The following is an 18,994-nucleotide window of genomic DNA, read 5'->3' as shown; positions in this document are numbered from 1 at the left end:
ATTATTTGTATATTTATTTGTTCTCAGATAATGTAATCATGTTTTTTTGTAAATATTTATAGTATTCATAATAACTTATCAGTATATTACTTTCCTGCTGCTGAAAATCTAAGAGCAGAAAATAAGGGTTACCCAGAGGGCCATGCTAGGAATCACAAGGAGGCAAAATACCAAATAATATCAGGCAAAGAACAAAAATCAAAGACATAGTAGAACATGTAGCAAAAATAAATGGAGATGTGCAGGGCATGTGGCAACAACACCGAACAACAGCTAGACTAGAGGATTATTGGAATAGCGATCGCGGGCGGACAATCGGATAAACGAAGCAGGGATCGACCACCAACGAGCTGGAGTGACGATGTAAAGAGAACTGCCGGGAACTGGATAGCTGGTAGCTCAAGATAAGGAGACATGGAGAAACTTAGAGGAGGCCTATGTTCAGCAGTGGACGGTAACGGTTAGATTATGATGATGATAATAATATTTTCCTAACACGTAAAAAATAGTTTATAGGTATACCGTATAACGATTCACTAAGCTACAAAAAACTACTTACAAAGGGAGGAGGAAGGGGGCGCCTAAAACGTCTTGCCCCGGGACGCTTGAAAGCCTTGGCGCGGCCCTGAGTTCCTACATTTGTACAAACGAGATTTAGATAGCGCATACGATGTAAAGTTAATGATAATAAGCAAATTATCTTTTTATCTTGCAATGTACCCGCAGCACAAGTGTATAAAGTAGAAAGTACCTATATATTTCGATTCGAACGGTATAGCGGAGGCGGATTAACCCAGTCGCTGATGCGATATCACAAGAATGATAATCCTTAAATGGGCGAGACGTAACTACCAATACCTGTACCATTATCTGGACATACTCAGTGATTGGTAAACAAAATATCAAACAAAAGTAAACAAAATAAAATCGACTCAAATAACAATCACCAACCACCACAACACATATGCCTACTTATAAGAATGGACAATGTAAGAATACCAACAGTAACAGACGCTAGATACCTTGGCCTCTATCTTGACCAACGTCTCACTTGGAAGAAACACATCCAGACCTACAGAAGACAGCTCGACTTAAAATTCCGGCCAATGTATTGGCACCTTGGACGCAAATCAAAGCTCAGCATCCAAAACAAAATCTGGTGTCTATCAGATACTACGGATAGTGTTGCCCAAAATCGGTCTTGGTCTTGCAGTCTTGGTCTTGTTCTTGCGCTTTCGCAAGACCAAGACCAAGACCAAGACCGCCTAATTTTAGCAAGACTAAGACCAAGACTTACCGTGCAAGACTTGAACAAGAACAAGACTTAGCCTGCGAGACTCTTGCGTCTTGCAGTTAGAACTGAGGGTCGTTTTAGGCAGTATGTATATTAGTTCGGCTATATTCTTACATACTTTATGAGAAACAAAAAAAATTTGTAACAAAAATTTTGAAAATTGGACTTATGTTCACTACGAACAATACCATAAACATACATAGCGAGTCAAAATATCCATTTAAAGAACACTCGACACATATGACACGTACTCAGGTCATTATTACAATGTAAAAATAAAATATTTTGTACTTTCCTTCCCATCAGACGACTTCTCTGAAATTAGTTGTCCAGGTTATAGGTCTGGATCCCGCGTATGAAAAAAAAGTTGATTAATAGCAAGCTGAAAATTTGTTAATAGCTTAAGGGTGTTTAGTCAGACAAACTTTGATATATGGGAACACTGGAACAGAGGAAGTTTTAATTGTGGAACAGTTTAAAAATTTGGAACGGTCAGACCACGAAAACGTCACATATATTTTGTCCGACAGAACTTCCAATTGATTTGTTACCCTTTCATTAAACTCTCATGCAAAAATCAGGCTGCTATTTATCACCAAACGGGCATGATAATGAGTGGAGCACGTAGAACATGTCAAATGACAGGAATTATGACAGGTGATAAATAGCAGTCTCATTTTTGCATGAGAGTTTAAGGAAAGGGTAACAAATCAATTGGAAGTTCTGTCGCACAAAATACATGTGACGTTTTCGTGGTCTGACCGTTCCAAATTTTTAACCTGTTCCATAATTAAAACTTCCTCTGTTCCAGTGTTTCCATATATCAAAGTTTGTCTGACTAAACACCCTTAAGTTATTAACAAATTTTCAGCTTGCTATTAATCAACTTTTTTTCATACGCGGGATCCAGACCTATTATAAAAATAGTCGTCTTCTAATCATAACATAACATTCTTGCTTTGCGACGCCGATAGTAATATCAAATATCGTATCCAAACTTTTTAAAAATATGTCACCTTGCTGATAAAAAATATACCTAATAAATTTAATCTTATCGGTATATAGAATAGTAAGACTATTATGTATTGTTTTTGCTGAATGTGCTATGACCTATGTTATGAGATCACTGGGTTACAGAAAATTTGCCGAAACAGCGAGACTATTATTTAAAAGTGTGATTACGAGACAAAGGAACAGTGTAAATAAAATACCGAAATTAACGATATACACTTCTCCAAAAAATTTACTCACCACCTTAAAAACAGGTCATTGTTAATGTCTTGAATTTCCTAAGCCTTTTGTTCGATTTAAGTGATTTTTTAATATGTTGTCTTATTTTTATAAATACCGCTGTGTAATATTGTTGCTAGACAGGTCAATTATTATTGTCACTGTAGACCGGGTGTACCAATAAAAGTGTGTTTTTTCACAGAGTTTTCATCACTCTGTGGAATATTCTTGCATTTATAAAATACTGGAATTACAACGATAACCTCATATTTTCGCTTATATTGGACATTATATTCGCTTATATTGGATAATAAAATACAGTACTACTACTATTACTATCGGTTTACAGCGTTCTTCGACGCCTTCCGACTCCTAACCGCCATTCTTCTCTGTTTAACCATGGACCTGGAGGAATTTCTCTTTCCTCTAGTTCTGTTTCAATTCCCTCCCTCCAGCTTCTTCTCGGCCTTCCTCTTGTTCTTCTCCCTTGTGGTGTCCATGCAAAAATCTGCTTAGGGATCCTGTCATCTGACATAGTAGTTGTTTTGTTTTTATGTCGTCAATTATTGTAGGTGTGACTCCCATCATTTTTCGTATTCTCTCATTTGGTATCCGATCTCTTCTTGATTTGCCTGCTGCTCTTCTCCAGAAGTCCATTTCTGTTACTAGTTTACTAGTAGCATTTTCTCCTTTCTTTGTTTCAGTGGCCAAACTTCACTGCCATATGTGATTATACTTTTAAGTATGCTATTGTATATGAGCTGTTTGTTCGCTTTAGATATTGTCTGGTCCCACAGAATGCCGTTCATCATGGATATGGCTTTTCTACCCTGTATTAATATAATAAAATATATAAGTTTCTAATAAACTTTAGTTAGTTAGAACATAGGCACGGATTACTTAGATCATGAGTTCAAACTCCAGTTGTCTAGATCAGTAATTCTCAATCTTTTTGAGTCATGAACCACAAAATACTTTTTATTATTTTGGTTACCAACTAACTGAAATAGGTATCTAGCTAGGTAATCTAATTAAGTATAATAATAATTGTGGTGCTGATTTTAGCTGTGTTTGCGTTTTGTGTACCACCGCAAATAATGATATGTACCACCAGTGGTACATGCACCCCAAATTGAGAACCGCTGGTCTAGATATTTATTAATTTGGCTGATCTTTACTATGGCTATGAAATTCTAGCTTAAAATGTACATCTCTGTCACGTTCGTTCAAAGATATGTAATAGGCTAATAGGCAACTGCGAGACTTGCAAGACTCTTGCTGCAAGACCAAGACCAAGACCAAGACCGGGAGCGCAATACCAAGACCAAGACCAAGACCAGGTGTACTGGCGCAAGACCAAGACCAAGACTGTCTAAGTCTCGTCTTGGTCTTGCATTTGGGCAACACTAACTACGCACTCCACTTATGGAGCTATGTAAAGCCAACATAACTGAATATCATCCAAAGAATCTAAAGTGCTAAGGTCGATAGTAGATGCACCATGGTACGTAAGTAACCAAACACTTCACTACGACTTAAACTTTCCTTTCATTAGAGAAAAATCCATCGAGCCACGAAGTCACAAAATGAACGTACTATTCACCACGAAAATGTCACAAGTCGCCACAAGAACACTAGATAGAACTTGGCCCTAAGACCTACTTCAAAATAGAATAAGGTGAGATATCCTTCGCGTCCAAAATCAGTAACACATTTACTTCTTAATATTGTGTAATGACGTAGATTAAATAAACAGAGTTATAAAAAATACTAATTTGTAGAAGCTCCCTACCGGTTTTGATCATTTTAGTACAATTAAATTCCTAAAAAGAGGGCTAAAAAGCTACCTTCTTATAAATAGGCTACTTTATAAGAATAGATCAGTTTTATTATAAATATGCAACATGTTGTAAACAATGTTCCCAGCATGAGTTCGTACATTCGTATAAACGAGATTTAGATAGCGCATACGATGTAAAGTTAATGATAATAAGCAAATTATCTTTTTATCTTGCAATGTACCCGCAACACAAGGGTATAAAGTACCAACAACAAGGCAACGGTATAGCGGAGGCGGATTAACCCAGTCGCTGATGCGATATCACAAGAATGATAATCCTTGAATGGGCGAGACGTAACGAGCGCTACCGGCCCATCGCACCATGCCCATCCATCACCGGACCACCAGGTAGTCGACCATAAAATTATACTAAATCGTGCGTCCGTCTGGACTCCATTCATGAGAATATATGAGAATCTGTGTAGATATGATACCATTGTTAACGGATTACCACTCGGTGCTACCAGTCTTGTACAATATCCTGAGTGTTAAACATTAAGGTTGTTTTTTGTTGGCGTTTTAAGCCCATTTTTCTTCCCTACAAGGAGGTAAATGGCTTTTATGACTCGGGAATATACACATCTCTGAAGGATTAACAGGATATAAATTATAGATTAAAGTACGAAACGGTTTGGCTATTGATTATTTGTCATTTTTGAATTACTTGAAAATAAGAAGAAAAAAATATATATTGTCGAAGGATTACAAACTGGCAATAATTTGCGGTATAGGCACAGTATATAGAGGTTCCATGGTATAGGTATAGTGGAAAATATCCTTTCGAATTATTTTGGCGACTTAAAATTCATAACTGTATAGGCTGCATTAGACTAAAAAACAAAAAGGTTGAAATATATTGTTATGATCTGCTTCTTATTAATTTTATATTAATTATTATTTATTTGATTAATTATTTGTCGCAAATCATACATAAAAAATGATTAAAAAATCTCAGGGTGCCTTTTTATACTATTAAAAAAAAATCCAAATTATCTCACGTTATACTTATCTTCCCTCGTGGGTTCAGTATCTCTTAGTTGATCCTAATCGGGATAAAATAGGGAAAAGAAATAAAGCAAAATATTAAAATAAAAATACAGAATTGTCTTTTATGTATCAAAATCAATATTCTAAAATCTATCGAATCTAAAAACCTGTGGACACAGATGTCCGAATGAAATTTTTACCACTTAAATTTATTATAGTTAAAAAAACAATTTATCGGTTTGTTCCCGATGACTTTGGTAAAACAAACTAAACAAAACAAATTTATGTATTCGCAAGATTAGCTATACTTCCTATTTACTTTTAGAAATATTGGAATTTTAATTCATATGCTTTTTACTCAAAATTTTAGTTTCCGAACATAAAAATATCTTTCACATAAGTTGACTGACCTTTTGCTTCAATCACTCTGATGTCTTCTCGTGACCCAAAACAGCTCTCCCTCGTTGACTATGTTGAAGGCTACTCATCAAAGCCCTCTCCGTTCTCCAGCTTCAAAACTATCAGCATACCAGCACCAATTCTCCAACAAGCCGGGCCTCTTTTGACACGTACTCGATTCAAACAAAACTCCAAAAATTCTCTGCTCTCCTTCTCACAATAATACAGAATCAAAGAGGTATTTCGTCTCAATTTGATCTGTCTCTCGTTCCACTTTTCAACACTATTCTCCACTATCAAACAGCCACTGGTATCTGCTAACTATCTATCCACGAAAACGTCGAACTGCTCCTCAGCGATGCCAAAAACATAATGACTTCTTTTTCAAACTCTCTCAATCATTCAAACTACCTTTCCCCTTCCAACTTGCCAAGAATCAGAAACAATCTTTTCCATTCGACAAACAAACAAGTCATTTTCAAAATTATTCCGACCATCCTAATTACTTTCGGGGAAACTCTACAACATTTACTCGTGTTGAACAAAGATATTAACACTCCAAACTTTCTTTTTAAACCACTTTTCCAGAAAGTGATAATTACATCTACCTGTGGATTCTATAGTTCTCGTAATAAACAATCTATTTTCATTTTAAGTCTAAATACATCGTCCTTTTCACTTTAATTATTCACAAAAGTCTTTAATGGTTCATCGAAAAGCTCATTAAAAAGAGAAATCCACTTACATCCAAACTAAATTCTAATAAATATTTACAGCTCAATATACAGGGCGTATCAAATTTATGTGTCCGCGTTATTAAAAAAAATTAATTTAATTTTCATTTTGCCTTTGATTGATAAATTGAAAACACAATAACATCCCTGCCTTGTTTTGAGATAAAATCAGTATTAATAAGTGCAACAAAAATATGATTTTCTCTCGACAACAACACTTTTCTATTGTGTCAAAATATTGAGTCCCACCTAAAAAACAATTGCTTTCTTTTTCCCAGTGCCTGTACTTAGATGGGATATGGTAAGTTTTCGATCGAAAATTTCCTAAGTCTTTAGTCTCAAATGAATTTTCATACTTTTTGGCTACTCTGTTTTCTTCATTTATTAAATTTTCACATTCCCTCAATATTACACGCAGTTCCTTCTCATTTTTTTCTCCACATATCAATTTTATTTCTTCTTTTTTCTTTCTTAATCTCTCAGCTTTGTTTAACTTATCCACATACCTTCTCTCATCACGATCTTGACATTTATCTTTATCCTCTTCGTCGTCATAGGAATATTCCCTCCATGATTTAAAATCATACCAAAACGAATAAAAGTGTTCCACCTCTTCCTTTGTCGAATTTTCAGTTCCTAATTTGGGCACCCGTGTTTTTTCATACCATCGGAAGCTTAAGTCAAAATAATACGTAAACGCTTTATCAAAGTCTTTTTTTATATCACTAGTACAAGGTAGATCATTGTCGAATTGTGGATCAACAGAATCGTACGCTCTTCTCCTACTTATATTTCCTAGAGTTTCATAAACCATTGTTATACAGGTAAAATAGTCATCATCTGTTTTGATTTCTTCCCCTAGCGCTTTACGTTTGTCAGGATGTTGCTTTAAGACTTTCTTCCTGTAGGCAGTTTTGATAATGTCATCTGTTGCTTTGTATCTTATATTTGGGATACCTAGGACTTTGTAATGATCTTGTGACTTCCATTCTTTAGGGTCTAAACTTCTCAAATATTCTACATCGTCTTCATAGTCCACGTTTTCTGGAGTTAGTTCTTCCTCTTTCTCCTCTTTTGGAATATCAACTTCTAGTTCGATTAAGGGATGTTGCACAAAACGAAGTTCAGGTTCTCCTCCGCCTACATTTTCGTAAATAAAATAATATCTCAGCGCGACTGCTGTGCAAATACCACTTTTTTCAATTCTGGCTTCTCCCCTGTTTACTTCTTCTTCAAATAACACAGTTTTAAAGGTATCTCTTTCGCCTTCTTTTTCTATTCTGATCTCTTCTTCTTCTGGGCTCATCTCATCTTTTGAGGAATCCCAAGCTTCATTTTCCTGTGTCAATCTTTTTTCTTCCTTTTCTTTTTCTGGGCTCATCTCTTCTTTTGAGGAATCCCAAGCTTCATTTTCTTTTGTCAATCTTCTTTCTTCTTTTTCTTCTTCTGGGCTCATCTCTTTTTTCGAGGAATCCTAATCTTCATTTTCTTTTATCCATCTTATTTCTTCTTTTTCTTCTTCTGGGCTCATCTCTTTTTTCGAGGAATCCCAATCTTCATTTTCTTTTATCAATCTTCTTTCTTCTTTTTCTTCTTCTGGACTCATCTCTTTTTTCGAGGAATTCGAATCGTCAATTTCCTTTGTCACTCTTTTTTCTTCTTTTTCTTCTTCTGGGCTCATCTCTTTTTTCGAGGAATCCCAGGCTTCATTGTTTTTATTTATCTTCTGTTGAAGAAATGGACGTCCTGTCAGAACGTAGTGACCCTCTATATGTGACTATACTAATATTGGTAGCTTGCTCTCTCTGTTGCTGCGATCCTGTGTCAGATGGACGGCTTCATGTAGTAATTTTCCCACCAAAGTCTTCATTAATTTGGTCTGCTCATCGTGTTGGAGATCTTCCTCTTGGTCTTCGGCCTTCTACATTTCTATGTACCTTTCCCTTGTACTCTGTGCTAGAGATGTTGATTATAGTTACTTTCGAGTATTCGTTACAAATCGTTACTTTTGTATAAAGTAATAATTTACAGTATTCGTTACTTTGATTGCTATGATTACTTTTGTTACTTTTGTATTTGAGTACCGGTAATCATATCGAGAATCGTATTTCTCAGTAGGTAGGTATCTTGTATAGGTATTCCGATATAACAACGACCTTCACCGATCTGTTTAAGGGATAAAAATGATTTGATTACTATGATTATTTTGTAACTTTTGTATTTGAGTACCGGTAATCATATCGAGAATCGTATTTCTCAGTAGGGAGGTATTTTGTATAGGTATTCCTATATAATAACGACCTTCACGAAGTACTAAGCAATCAGAGTAATCAAAGTAATCAAAGTAGATACAATATTCGTTATTTGCTCTGATACGATTGGTACGAAGTAATCAGGGTAATCAAAGTAATCAAAGTAGATACAATAGTCGTTACTCGCTCTGATACGATTGGTACGAAGTAATCAGAGTAATCAAAGTAATCAAAGTAGATACAATAGTCGTTACTCGCTCTCATACGATTGGTACGAAGTAATCAGAGTAATCAAAGTAGATACAATAGTCGTTACTCGCTCTGATATGATTGGTACGAAGTAACGAAATAACGAAGTAATCAAAGTAACGATTTGCCTCTCTGTATAGTAATCGTTACTTTCGGCATTCGGAAGTAACTAGTACTTTGTAACGAATAGTTACTTTTTCAACATCACTACTCTGTGCTCGGTGTAATGTGACGAGTACATTCGAAAGAAGCATCAATAATCATGAAAGAAACAGACATGAAAACAAAAAAGTTAAAGAAGCAGCCCTCATCCTACTTGACGAAAAAAAAATGTGTAGCAAACCTATCAGCAGAATGTAGCAGTCCTTGATTGACAATACTGAAAGAAGAAGTTAATAACAGAAACATATCAACAATAGCAGAATAAACGCAAACGGAGAACAAGTCATTCAATTAAAACGCAGACTAACGATATTGAGGTTGGAAAAACCTCTTTTAATGGAACATAAAACTTTACGACACTTATTAAATGTTTCAATCCAGAAATCAAAATGTTCTGTTTATTATACTGCAACTTGAAATCAGCGAGATTTAAACTCTTAAATACTTAAACATTTAAATTTAATTTCAAAACAATTACAGGTTTTACCTTTCAATGCGAAACTCAGATTGATGTAATAGCTACATTTATAACCTTTGTCAAAATCTACTCTAAGCGAGCTTTTGCCCTGGGGTGAAAACAACCCCATCTGGGGGATTAAATTTTTTTCAATCAAAATAACTATGGAAGTTAATGGATGGACCAATTCTGAGTAAATTTCGTTCTATAATTTTTTTTCCAAAGTTGATACTTTTAACTTAAGTTATTAGCCATTGAATCTATGCATTTTTCATTGAACAAACTCAGGTTTTATAGCCGTTTTTCATGAATAACATAAAATTCAATTTTGTAGAAAAAATCATTTTAAGAACAAAATTGTAGCTAATAAAAAAACAAACAGGTTTGCATCAGAAAAATCCAATATCGATTGAGTTATTGCTCTTTGAAGGATGGTTACTTTCCAAGAACGTCGAAATGGAGAACCTTCAATTTCAAACAACTTAAATATGATGCTCGTCATACAATCCTAATAGAAATGAATAGCTTCCCACTACAATCCTTTAACTTTATTTGGGTATAATTATTGATACGATCCATGTGATTTGACCGGTTTGGAATGCTTAGTTTAGAAAAATAGTTGATTAAATCGAAAATGACTTTTTTATTTTATTTAAAAAAAGTGCATTTTTCTTAAATAAACCTAAAAGTTTTCATGATACAAAAACAAAAATAAAAATTTTTCGTAAAAAATCCTATAATTAATATTTGAAACATTGTTTCATATTATGAATATGTACTTTTAGATTTGTTTAAGAAAAATGCACTTTTTTTAATTATAAAAATGTCATATTCGGTTTAATCAATTAGTTTTTCTAAACTAAGCTTTCCAAACTGGTCAAATCCCATGGATCGTATCAATTATACCCAAATAAAGTTATGTAATTTCAAGTTGGAAGCTATTCATTTCTATTAGGATTGTATGACGAGCATCATCAAGATTGTAATGACAAGGGTTTAATTGTCATATTTCAAAAAAAAAGAAAGGCAGGGAGCGACTTTATTTTCGTCATGAGTCAGTCAGTTCGTATGAAAAAAAAACTTTTATGAGAGCTCATTTGAAAGGTTGTGAGCTTAATGAGCTTTAAAAGGTGTGTGTAAAGTTTTCCCAAAAAATTGCACCACATTCGAGTTATTTGAGATTGAAGGTTCTCCATTTCGAGGTTCCTCGAAAATAACCATCATTTAAAGCTAAGAACGTTTATAAAACGTGTGCTTTTTCAATCAAAAATGCAGTTTCAATCGCTAATAATTTGGAAAGTATCAACTTTGCAAAAAATTTTATGGGACAAAATTTACTCAGAATTGGTCAATCTATCGACATTTATTTAGTTATTTTGATTGAAAATATTTTCATCATTTTCAGATTGGGTTGTTTTATTTTACCCCCAGGGCAAAAGCCCGGTTCGGCATAGAGTAGATTTTAAAGAAGAGGGTTGACCCCGTCAACCAAACTTAAATCCAAATTTTCATTAAAATCGGTGTTGATTCTCAAAATTCCACGGTTTTACATTTTTTTACCGCTGATGAATGGTCTATAGTTTATATTATAATCAATTTTAAATGTAAAATAATGGGCCTTGTGTTTAGTTTAAAAGTATATGCATTTTATCTTTTATCTGGAACAGTATTAATGTTAGTAATTTTAAAATATTAAAATAGAACTCAAAACTAACCACAAATTTTATAAATAAGCTCTTTTTGCATCTTTCATTCTATTAAATATTATCAAGATATATCGAGTTAAGCCACATAATCAATCACCGTGTATAGAGGACTATGTATGCATAATTCAGCTTTTATCTTGAACTGTTAGCGAAATCTAGTCTAATCGTATTAACAATAAAAGAAACAATGAAATTAATAATAATTAATTTAATAAGAAATTTGCATATTTACTTTTAACTGTTGAGTATATATATTATGTACACAGCAACTAAATAGATTTTAATCTTTATAACTAACTGTGATATACGTATGTATAAACTCACTAAACGATTTTACCTCCGGTATGTATCCTTTATCTTTGTGCAATAACCGGAGTACTCGAATAAATAATAAGCACTCCCACACGTGTTATCTCTTTAAAATCAATCTGATTAGTAGCGTACAAGAGTTGTACGTTTCACACTACATTTCGCAACCTAAATAACCGACCGTCTTCGCAGTAATACCAGCAGTAAACAGAAGAAACAAATGATGGTGTTGCTTGTACGTGGGTTTCGTTAGGTATAAGAACTGATAGACGGAATAACTTTGATGGTAACGTACGTGACATAAGCTTTGAATTAAAGCTTCTAAAATATCCAATTGTGATCTTAGACTATTCCCATTAATAAATGTCAATTTCTTAACAGTTAAGTCCAAAATTCCCCACGTACCAACCTGAGCTTAGTATTCCTTGTTATTGTTCGGTTTTCCATATTGTTTTCACCCATTTTGAAAAAATGAGAAAACGTTGAATTATCCATGTCTGTCTGTCCGTCCATAAACACAACTCCACTGTCATTAGACCAGATAGAATGACAAATGAGGTGACAAATGAGAAGAAATCTTATAACGCAAAGATGGTAATAAAGGTGTGAAATTTGATTTCGGACTTCCGGTTTTGAAGTTGCAACAAGAAGTACTGTTTTAAAGTAGCCGAAACAGAATAAACGATATAATCAAATAAAATAATAAAATTCGACGCGCTTTATATAGCAAGTCGCGAACTAATAAATACTTCCGGTTTCATGCCTGTCTGTCCGTCCGTCACTCTGTCCACGAATGATAGAAGGACAAATGAGGCATGTCGAGTGAGAACTTATAGTAATTAAATAATGGTATTTAGACTAGTAAATGAACGGGAAATACGGCGATACCGTGTAATTTTCAGGGGCAACTCCGAATTTCACGAAAATTTGGATTTAGGTTCTACTTACCCTCCACTTCAAAATTGAAATTGTGCCATTGGTTGCTTTTACTTGGAGGGTGACAGACAGTTTTACTTGGGGGGTGAAAAAACATACGTTCAAGACAAGCCCGGAAATGGATAAACTGACTGATTATAATCAACTTTGGTTCAATTGAGTTTATATGTAAGTCAATACTTTTCGAGTTATTTGCTATTGAAAATGTTTATTTAAAAAAAAACTCATTTTTCAGACGGTTTTTTGCAAATAGCTCAAAAAGTTTTAAAATATTTGAAATAACTCAAAATTTTTATCGAAAGAAATATTTTTAGCAAAGTGCAGCTTAAAAAAAACGAAAAAAGTTGTGTATTTGTGAGGTCTATAGATCCAGCAGAAGCAAATTTGTAGCTCATGAAAAATATGTTTTTATGCCTCCAATTTCAAATTGCATATTTCATCGTGAAATAACCAAAAAATGAAGCACTTTTCAGGAAAAATCCATACAAAATTTTCTAAAGTGTTTAAAAAGAGCTTTAATTTAATTGTTTATAAAAGTTTCTAGCATTAAAAATAAGTCAGTTACGCTCAAAATAAAGTTGGCCACCTTTTTCCTTTGATAAAAAAAATTCATGAAAATCTCCTGGTGTTTGCTCCCCAAATGAAATCAATCGTTACCGCTTTACAAACAATTTAATTTACTTATCTATTTTTTATATGATCTGTCAGTTTTATCGGTTTAAAGTGCGTATGTTTGAAAGGGTTATAGTTGAAAGGGTTGGAATGAGTCAATAATCACGAGTGATGGCAAAATTTGAACAGCCATATCTTAACCATTTTTTTTATAGAAAAGCAAAATGAAACTAACATATTTATATCAGCAAATCCTCCATTTTTTTCCTCGTTAGATTTTTCTTATTTCTAATACTTTTTAAGATATTTTGAAAAAAGGAAATTTTTCCAAAATTTTTATAAAAATTTTTTTTACTATAAACCGTATTTTTTAAAAAATAACAACTTCAAACCGGTCAAACTTACAGATCATTATAAACAATACACATATACATAAAATAAATGGTGAAGCGGTAACGATTAATTTTATTCAGGGTGCTAAATAGAGGGAGATTCTCACAATTTTTTTTCCAAAAAAAGGCCAACTTCTTTTTTAGCGTTAACTCATCTATTTTTGATGCTAGAAACTTTTGCAAAATAAAAATAAAGCTCTTTCAAAACACTTTAAAAAATGTTAATAAGTTTTTCCCGAAAATTGCTTAATTTTTAGGTATTTCACGTTGAAATATTCGATTTGGAATTAGACGAATAAGAACGTATTTTTTATGAGCTACAACTTTGTTTTTACTCGGTCTATAGACTTTACTGATACCCCATTTTTTGGTTTTTTTATAAGCTACACTCTTGCTGAGAATATTGTTTTTAATAAAATATTTACTTTTTGAGTTATTTGCGAAAAACCGTCTAAAAACGTAGTTTTTTGTCGAAAAATAAACATTTTAAATCGCAAATAACTCGAAAAGTATTGATTTACATAAAAAACTTTATACAACAAAAGTTGCTTATACATAGTTAGTGTACCGAGCGATAAGGAGTATTCACTTCAATAATAATAATTTATATTTTTTTAAAACAGACAAAACTTCGATAAAAATGTATCTATTAAAATAGTCAAAACTACATATTTTTTGTCCCATTCTGACAAATAAAACTCAAAAAGCCTGTTTTTGCTAAAAATTACACTCACTTACAAAAGAACACTCTAAAACACCCACCTTTGGTAAACGTAGTAAGAAAACATTTTTAAACTTTTCTTCTCAAGAAAAACTTGCCGGAATCGATAAACCCCTGTTCGCAAGCAAGTAGAAAATAATATGGAGCTCGAATAAAAATTTGCAGTCAGATCAGCTTATAAAGCTGTGAACAACGCTCCCAGCGTTGTTGACGGCAAGGAGGGTGCAAGGGTAAGAATAAACATTTTTATCAGCTACTTTGTATTCATAGGTTACCGCGATGTCATAATTCTGTATACAGAATCTATAACACAGTCGCTTTATCAGAAAACGAAATCCTCGGAGGAGGTTCTTTTTAATTAAGTTTCTTAAAGTATTCTGTCAATATTTTCTTCTTTCAGAAAGGGCGTATCAGTGTTAAATTGATTAAGCGTTTTTGTCGATAGAAAGTAATTTGGTGTCAAGAGATAGTCCCTTTTATAGGAAGGTTTGGCGTGTAATAACACTTCGGGGTAATTGAGAAAAGGTATTTCTGATTTTGTTTATTTCGTTGTTTTAATTTAACAGATAGTGAATGTAACAAAATGTACAGGGTTTACAGAAATTCTGTATACAGAAATAGTCTACAATAAATTTAAGTTTATTTGCTTAAAGTATTTCGAATACTTTGAATTAAATTCGAATTAATTTCTATCCGTCTATATAGGCTATTGATTATATTCAAAATAAGATAGCTAAAAGGAACCACAACGTTAACGGGGTTTTATTGTTTCATATGGTCAATGCACATCTATATATGAAAACACCGCGGAGTGCTACCATTTAAAGGGGTGCGTTTTTGAGAAATGGGTGAATTAGTCCCTGGGCACAAGTTACATTAGGGTGAGTTCTATGCACTTTTGGTACAATCATACCTACATAAAAATTGTTCCTGGTTAAATTTACTATCTAAATATCACTTTTTAAAGTCAATGATACTTTTTTTTATAAAAATATATTCAAAAGAAAAAGCACAAAGAAACCAAAAAGAAAGAAATTTTGTTATTTGTCCCATAACTTTTGTCCACGAGGATATAGGTAGAGACATTGCTTTACAGAAAAAAAACCTACATATTTCTTCTTTAAAATGTTGTATAGTAGAGGTAATTAAGATTTACAGTTTTCGAAATATGATTTTTCAAAGTTCGCCACTCACAGCAATTTTGGGCAATTTTCCTTGTTATTTTTGCAAATATTGTTCTGTAACTTTTTTCTACGTAACTTTAGGAATATGCAATGGTACACGTAATAGAAATAAAAATCAATTATCTTTAAAATGGTCTACTGTATAACGTTGTACGACTTTCTTTTAAAGAGATTATGGTTTTTCAAAGTTTTATACTTTTAACGATTTTTTATAATATGATATAAAAATAAAATAATATTATTATATAATATATTATATATTATATCATATTATATTATATATTATATAATACCTAATATAAAAATATTATAGTTTACGACTATTTTTGAAATTTCTCATTATAACTTTTTTTCTTCTACATTTAGGTATATATTATATTTATTATATAATAAAAAAGCTTATTTTGTTTACTTTAATGGTGTGTTTCAAAAAATTCAAAAATACAAAAAAACTACAGATATTATTTTTCAAAATGTAATAAGTACTTGCAACGATTTTTGATTTTAGCATTATTTTTTAAATTTCTCATTATAACTTTTTTTCTTGTGTATGAATATACTATATATTCCTCAATGAAGAAGGCTTACTTTCTGTTCTTTAAAATGGTGTATCATCTATATTTAAATAATGGAAACCGAGTGATTCTTTGATATTTTTTTACCTGTATTATTTAAAGTTATTTCTTTTACAAAAATTACATTAACATTAGTCTTAGAAAACGTCACTTTAGTTAAAATTATTTAAACGTTGACATTTAAAAATTTTTCAAAATCAAAGTCCATCTCTTCGTTAGCATTAGCTTCAGTATCTTCCTCTGACACCTCAGTTATCTTAGAGTTCCCACAATTAGTAGCCATGCACATGCACCTTTGCAGAATATTGAACAACTAATTCTTATCTTCCTACAACCGTAGTTGTTTGTATTCTACATCCTTTGGTACATTTACATGCTATTTTTTCAAGCAAAGCTTGTGGTGCAGGAGCTTTGACAGTAAATATTGGAATTAATCCATATTTTGAAGTATGCCGGCCGGGTCAAGTGGATCCAAAGTATTACCTATAAAAAATAAGATTCAATCATAACATACAATCACATAAAAAAGTTATAATGAGAAATTTAAAAAATACTCCTAAAATCAAAAATCGTTACAAGTACATTTTGAAAAAGCATATCTTATTCAAAAATAATCCTAGAATTTTTTATAATACACCATTTTAAATTAAACAGAATAAGCTTTCTTTTTGTTATATAATATATACCTAAATGTAGAAAAAAAAGTTATAATGGGAAATTTAAAAAATAATCGTAAAAAATATAAAAACTCATTAAAAGTATAAAATCTTGAAAGAGATAACATCTTTAAAAGAAGTCGTATAACATTATACAGTAGAACATTTTAAAGGCAATTGATTTCTATTCCTCTTATATGTACCATTGCATATGCCTAAAGTTGCGTATAAAAAAGTTACAGAACAATATTTGCGAAATAACAAGGAAAATTGCCCAAAATTGCTGTGAGTGGCGAAATTTGAAAAATCATATTTTGAAAACTATAAATCCTAATGACTTCTACCGAACATCATTTTAAAGACAAAATGTGTAAGTTTTTTTTCTGTGAAGCAATGTCTATACCTATATCCCGTGGACAAAAGTTATGGGACAAAAAATAAAATTTCTTTTTTTTGGGTTTCTTTGTGCTTTTTCTTTTGAATATATTTTTGTAAAAAATAGTATCTTTGACTTTAAAAAGTTATATTTAGATCGGAAATTTAACCAGGAACAATTTTTATGTAGACGTGTTTTTACCAACAGTGCATAGAACTCACCCTAATGTAACCTGTGCCCAGGGACTAATTCACCCATTTCTCAAAAATGCACCCCTTTAAATGGTAGCACTCCGCGGTTTTTTCATACATAGATGTGCATTGACCATATGAAATGATAAAACCCTGTTAACGTTGTAGTTCTTTTCTTTAGTACATAATCAATAGCCTAATAGTAGCAGTAAACATTGCCACTTTCTGTCAACTCGTCCTGATTCTGGCGATTTGAAATCGCTTGTCGCCTCTGCTTGGAATTCAGTTGTTTGTGACCAGCTCAAGCTTTGTAAGTATTACAGTTTCTTTAATTCTTTCGTTATGATATTAGTTTTCGTTTTTGCATCATCATCATCATCATCATCATCATCATCATCAATGCGTTACAACTCTTCCTGATCTTGTGACAGGATTTCCCATTGTCTCATGCCCATTTTCTTCAGATCTTCTGTGACTGCATCTTTCCATCTTTTTCTACATCTAGCCTTTCGTCGTACTACAGACCTCCTCCCATCTAACCTTTTCCAAAACACATTGTTTATAAGGCGATTGTCGCTACTGAGTGCCACATGCGCTACCCATCTGAGTATATTGATCTTTGTATATCTGACTAGATTTTCCTTTCCGATGGAAAGGACTACTCTAACTAAGGAAACTCTAACTCTTTATTGTATCTGCGCCTCCATTATGTTGTCACACTGTCTCTGCAAGGGCCATATATCATTCGAAGGATTTTACGTTCCCGCACCAGCAATTTGTTTACTTCTCTTTTTGTTAGCATCCATGTTTCGCTTCCAGATGCGACTGCTGGTCGTAATATAGTCTCATATATCTGGATTTTCGTATCTCGTGAGAAAAGTTATGACTTCAGTAGATGTTGCATCGTAAAGAAAGATATGTTTTCTGCCATTATTCGCGTTTCAACTTGTCAATCTATTTTGTTGTCATTTGTGATTTTTTCTCCTAGATATTTAAATTATTTAACCACTTCCACGTTATGATCGTTAATAGTAATATTTTTCGTTATTCGCCGTCGTTCTTATTTTGAGGCGACCATGTACTTTGTTTTTACTTCATTTATTTTTATACCGATATTTATTCTTCAAAGCTAGCGAAAATATCCTTAAGTTTTAATATTGATTGTGCCAATGCATCTACGTGATTGACAAAGATGAGTACGATTTTTGCTCCCCGAGCAGCTATGTCTGGTTTAATTTTCGGATAAATTTGTTGCATGACATATTATAAGGCCAGGTTAAACAACAATTAGGGACAACGGATATCCCTGTTTTAGTACAGAATTTACGCAGAAAGCGTTTGATATTTCCCCCCTATTCTAACATGTGCAAAGGAGTTACTTACACACATTTGCGTTACCGCAATTAATTTCTTGGTTACGCCCGGTTCGACCATTGGCTTCTATAGTGTTGAACGATTAATTAAATCATGAGACTGTTTAAAATCTATAAATCTCTGATGCACGTCTTGATTATACTCCCAATGCTTTTCAAGCATACCTTTTAATCAACTCAGCATCGATGTTGTCCATACCAGGGGATTTAACGTTTTTAAGCGTTTATCTCATATCTAATTTCATCTATGCTTGGTGGGGGTATTTCTAATTCGACCGTTTGATACTCATGTTTTCCGTTGATTTCACCATTTTCAGTTTTTTCATCGTTTTCATCCTCTTCGTTTTTCCCTTCTAGAA

At 32.8% G+C, this 18,994-nt stretch overlaps 1 protein-coding gene across 1 annotated transcript in view; it reads right to left on the bottom strand.

Annotated features, from left to right (window-relative positions):
• LOC126888570 (dnaJ homolog subfamily C member 2-like) overlaps positions 1-18,994 on the bottom strand; it is a 62,504-nt gene that overhangs the window by 31,695 nt on the left and 11,815 nt on the right. Inside the window, exon 2 of the mRNA XM_050656919.1 lies at positions 6,991-7,624. Coding sequence (XP_050512876.1) covers positions 6,991-7,624 — 634 coding nt within the window. The remainder of the gene's footprint in view (positions 1-6,990; positions 7,625-18,994) is intronic.

Source organism: Diabrotica virgifera, chromosome 7 (assembly GCF_917563875.1).
Source record: "Diabrotica virgifera virgifera chromosome 7, PGI_DIABVI_V3a".
Taxonomy (NCBI): Eukaryota; Metazoa; Arthropoda; class Insecta; order Coleoptera; family Chrysomelidae; genus Diabrotica; species Diabrotica virgifera.
The sequence above is the reverse complement of the archived record's forward strand: the minus strand, read 5'-3'. Positions and strand labels throughout refer to the sequence as shown.